Source organism: Psittacula echo (assembly GCF_963264785.1).
Source record: "Psittacula echo genome assembly, chromosome: 2".
Taxonomy (NCBI): Eukaryota; Metazoa; Chordata; class Aves; order Psittaciformes; family Psittacidae; genus Psittacula; species Psittacula echo.
The window spans coordinates 96,789,144-96,794,475 of NC_137737.1; the positions used below are offsets into that span (position 1 = coordinate 96,789,144).

The window sequence follows — 5,332 nt, forward strand, 5'->3', positions numbered from 1 at the left end:
GTCGGAGCAACCCCAGGCACAGCTACAGGTTGAGCAGAGAAGAGATTAAGAGCAGCCCTGCAGAGAAGGACTTGGGGGTGTTGGTCAATGAGAAAATGAACTGGCTTCAGTGTGTGCTCACAGCCTAGAAAGCCAACTGTATCCTGGGCTGCATCAAAACATGCATGATGAGCAGGTCGAGGGAGGTGATCCTGCCCCTCTACTCTGCTCTCATGAGACCTCACTTGGAGTATTGTGTGCAGTTCTGGTGCCTCCAACATAAGAAGGACACGGAACTGTTAGAGCAAGTCCAGAGGAGGGCCATGAGGATGATCAGGGGGCTGGAGCACCTCCCATGTGAAGACAGGCTGAGACAGTTAGGGCTGGTCAGCCTGGAGAAAAGAAGGCTGTGTGGAGACCTCATAGCAGCCTTCCAGTATCTGAAGGGGGCCTACAAGGATGCTGGGGAGGGACTATTCGTTAGAGACTGTAGTGACAGGACAAGGGGAATGGGTTTAAACTTAAACAGGGGAAATACAGGCTAAATATAGGGAAGAAATTCTTTACTGAGAGGGTGGTGAGTTATTGGAATGGGTTGCCCAAGGAAGTTGTGAACGCTCCATCCCTGGCGATGTTCAAGGCCAGGCTGGATGGAGTCTTGGGTGACACAGTTTACTGTGTGGTGTCACTGTCAATGGCAGGGGGTTGGAACTACATGATCTTAAGGTCCTTTCCAACCCAAACTATTCTATGAGTCTATGTCTGTCATCCCTCACTGACAGCAAAGGCAAGAAACACAGCACTGTAACACACAGAACAAAACAGAATGGTGCTCCAAGACAGGAATGATTCCCTTGAACTGCTTCCCACTCCATGTGAAGGAAAAGAGAGAGAGTCTTAGTCTTTTTTTCTAGCTAAGGAGAGGCTGGAATACTCAAGGAAGCTGCTATGCCTTCAAGTACTGCAAAGGGAGACAGAGGGAGACTTTGTCAATGGACTGTCTGGTTCACTACATTTGAAAAGCTTTATGAATTGTTAAAAAGCTCTTGACCTCAGAATGACTTCAGGTGGAAAGCACACAGCACTGGCAGCAGCATAAGACTCCCCTAGTTTGGTATTCTACTTGAATACAGGATGGGCTCAGAAAAGAAAGGACAAGCACAATGGCTTTTGAGGAAGAAGTCACCTTCTTTCCAACTTCTTATGGGTCAAGGCTCAATCAACTGGAGGGCCAGTCTACAACCATTCTCTCAATCAGGGAGCCAGATGGAAAATATTACTGTTCTTCATAAGCAAAGGGCTCAGTTACTACTGTGGTCCTTTTGCTACTTACTTCATTTTTACATTTTCTAGGAAGAATAAGTTATGAACTGTATTAACTAGTTTGGTGGGTTTTTTTCCTAAGCCCCAGCATAACAATCCGGCCAATATCTGTCAATCATCTTTTGTCTCAGTAGCAGAGAGCAACTCCAACCTTTGTCTTCATTTGGGAAATGGTAGACAGGAAGAGATAGAAATCAAAATAAACACTATAAGCTCATGTTTAAAGCTGTTACATTTTCTCAGGAACACCCAATGTAAGCATACCTAGAGTACCTTAAATTTCAAAAGTATGTTACGGTATTCTGAGAGGGGAAAATCCGTTGACATTTTAGAACACTGTGCATGTCTGACAGTTAAACAAATCAGAACTACCTACAAATGAACAATTTAGTTTTCCCCTTGGTGGACTCTACCACTGTTTCTCTAAACATTAAGAGTCAAAGTGTGCTCACTATCAGCCAGGCAGCTATCCTGTCACTTACTGTACATTCACATTAAAAAACCCTCTTTCCAGTGTGCGTTACTCATTAATGTGCTCAATCAGATTGACTCTCTGCCTCTTTATGTTCTAAGGTGAATTAGGAAAGGGTCTGTTAAAAGATGATACAGGCCATTCTTTTGTGATGGTCTGCAGTTTTCTCTCCCAATACATTTTCTTTTTATTTAGCACTTCCATTTTTATCCTGTGTTCTTCTTCAGCCATCTCACACTCTCTCTCTATTTGCTGTATTTTTGCCACATGAACTTCATTCATTTGGATTAACTGTAGTTGCAAAATTGACATTTGCTGATGATGTTCTTCCTCATGCATCTTTTTCAGAGCACTTTCCTGAGATGCTTTACTTCTGTAGTTCTTATCTGCTGCTATTCTGACATCAGAACACGAAGGCTCAGACTGGGAGGTACCTTCACATACTGGGAAATGTACCAGCTCTTTGTCTTCATCACAAAGTTCTCTATTTGAGACAACAAATGACTCTGCAAAACAGAAGAGGAAAAAGCATTTTAGTATTCCCTCCCCCCTCAAGAAACACAAACTTGTGATAGCATAGTTATTGGTGTATGCATCTAAACTTAGTGCTTCTGTGCCATAGTACAGCAGCCACTACATAATGCAGTTCTGTTACAGAATATTAAGGGCAAAGTGGTCTGAACTGAACCACCCTGGGCTCTGTTGACAGACTTCCATCCACGCCTGTAACAGGAGCTCAGAATACTAAAGTGAACATAGACATTTATAGGTGAACACCTAAATTTAGGTGGCTGAGCCTGGAGCTGAAGCTTAAGGCAGCTGTTTAAGCTAAATCTGTAAGTGACTCAGATCTTTTATGAAATACACGAGTGTCAGGTAAAGAACTGTATCAACATGAGTAGCAAGAGGCTGAGGGAATATGAGGAAGAATACTACTTCTTCCTTCCTTATCACTACTGGACATGTTGCAAACACAGTGGTGAATATTTTTAGGAAAAAATTACACTTTTCTAACTTTGTGAAAGTTCTACCAATTCTTCTGAAATAAAACAAACAACTCATGGAATAAAAAAGTTACCATTGCCAATAAAGGTCTCAAAATACATTCCTTTACAAATCCTGATGGCTACTTATAGTAAATACAACTATGAAAGGGATGTTGTAAAAAAGTTATCTACCAATGTAGTTACTGTTGTCTTTTGAGCAAAGACAGTCTTTTATGTGTGATCCTGACATAATAAAGTTTGTGAGAAACCACTGTAGCCACCCTCCCTTTCTGGTTTTGGATTATTCCTTCTCTGTGTGCTTGCCGAGCAAAGAAGAATGCAGTGCTGACCTTTTTTAGAAAGGCCATTCTCCAATGTGGACTGCAGTGTGAAATAAGGCTCTACATATTCTGAAAATCCTGGAAAACAAAGGAAGGAAGACCTCTAGGGAGCTCAATGTGCATGATTCACCCGCCCTCGATGCAGGTGAGGCTGTGCGGGGCGGCTGGTGTGCTGTTGGTGGGGCTGGGCAGGAGGGGGGCCGCGGCGCTGCCGGCATGCCTGCTCTAAACGCGGAGCAGCTCGGCACCACACCTCACCCACTATACCCAGCAGACGGACAGCAGCGTCCCCGCCGTGGCGCAGCTCACCCTGGCCGCCCCGCAAGTGCCGCAGTCCTGTCTGCCTGCGGAGCGAAGCGAGCCCCCATCACGCCTCCTGGAGCGGGCGGGCTTCTCGCTTCACCTGGTGCAAGGAAATGCCGGAGTCGGTTGATCCTTTGTTGCTTCCCCGTCGAAGGGAGACTCAGTGCAAGTCTGATGAGGAGTGGCTGAGGGAACTGGGGTTGTTTAGTCTGGAGAAGGCTCAGAAAGGACTATCGCCCTCTACAACTACCTGAAAGGAGACTGTAGTAAGGTGGGGGTGAGTCTCTTCTCCCAAATAGCAAGTGATAGAATAAGAGGTAACGGCCTCAAGCTGTGTCGGGGGAGGTTTAGATTGGATATTAGGAAAAATTTCTTTACTGAAAAGGGTGTTCAGGCATTGGAACAGGCTGTGTTCAGAAACTGTGTAGATGAGGCCCACAGTGACATGGTTTAGTGGTGGCCTTGGCAGCACTGGGGGAATGGTTGGACTTGATGATCTTAAAGGTAATTTCCAACCTAGTTGATTCTATGATTCTATATGTCAAAAACTGATAAAAAAGAATTAAGTAAGACCTCTGTTTAACTTCTGGGGGCCGAGGAAAATACATAGTCTTGTAATATCATAGCTCTGAAATTACTTTTCTATAACCAGCAGTTGCAGCTAAGTGGAGAGATTTAGACTGCTGAAAGCAAATCCATGGCAAAATAACATAGAAAACAATGCTACTTGCAACATTACAGTAACATTTATACCTTGACTAGAAGCATCAGGCTGATATTCAGAATCTTCTGGTGGGCTCTGCAAAAAGTACATTTGCTCAGGCATTATGCTGGCAATCTTCTCTTTCCCTATGATGTGAGAACTTATAAGTGGACTAACACTTCTTTTTACCTTCTCCCGCCTTTCATGTGCCATTATCTTTTTTGTCCGTGCCTTGATATTTTCCCAGCATTTCTTTAACTGTTTGAAGTCTCGCAGTGACACACTGGGCTGCGAATTATATTCATGAGCTAGTGCTTGCCAGGTACGTTGCTTCAGAGCAATAGTTCTTGCATCACTTTTTTTACACTCAAGCACGTATTTGTATTTTTCAACTAATGCAAGCAGCACACTCTTCTCCACTTCTGAGAAGTATTTAGCCGGCTTTATTATTTCGTTTTGCATTTTCTATTGTTTCTCCAAGAAGCCAAAAATCCTATGAAAACAAGGTTGAAAGCAAAAAGCAAACAAATTAGACTGGTTACAGTATCAGGAAACTGTGTTTCAGCAAATAACACCTAAACATAGCTTCTCCTCCTAATACACCTCATTTTCTAGAATAGTTTGTGAGTAGTTCTAGAGAACATAATGAAACATTTAGGTAAGACATTTTGTAATTATAAGCTATTTACCATTTTAGAAGCTACACAGTTACAGAGTATACCATAATGAGAAGCTTCTTCTTTGTTACAATTTATCTTGATACCAAATACACAGTATTCAATTTAATTAGTAACTTGTTTTTAATAACTTGTGATCCTGTTCACTGCACTTTGTTACACTCAGAGTTCTCAAAGCCCTGAACTGCAGAAAAAGTTCTGAAATTCATCACTTTGTAGCTTCACGTTTAAGTCTGAAGCCACCTTCAGCATGTGTGTGTTTCCTTTAGTACATAAAGGACCCTCTTCTTCCCTTGCTGACTGCACATAACTTCCCCCCTTGCTCTACAGTATTTGAAAGTTGTATGAGAAACGATGGTAGGAAGTTCCATTTTTAAAGACTTCTGTTGGTTTGGTTCTCCCTTGTGCTCAGCCCTCCGTGGCTGACATGCAGTAGGCAGCAGGATCTTGACCGGCTGCAAGAAGACATGAATTAATTACAGAAACTAACCACTCTGAAGGTACAGGTCCTTCACCCTTCACTGCTGACTCAGTGTGGCACTCTTCCT

At 43.1% G+C, this 5,332-nt stretch overlaps 1 protein-coding gene across 1 annotated transcript; it reads right to left on the reverse strand.

The window, feature by feature from the left end:
• Positions 1 to 1,870: 1,870 nt before the first annotated feature.
• MSANTD3 (Myb/SANT DNA binding domain containing 3) lies at positions 1,871 to 4,569 on the reverse strand (the record flags this gene model as incomplete). Its single annotated transcript, XM_080610698.1, has 2 exons — positions 1,871 to 2,280; positions 4,158 to 4,569. 2 exons carry the CDS (start codon positions 4,567 to 4,569, stop codon positions 1,871 to 1,873), a joined length of 822 nt encoding a protein of 273 aa, XP_080466824.1.
• Positions 4,570 to 5,332: the final 763 nt, after the last annotated feature.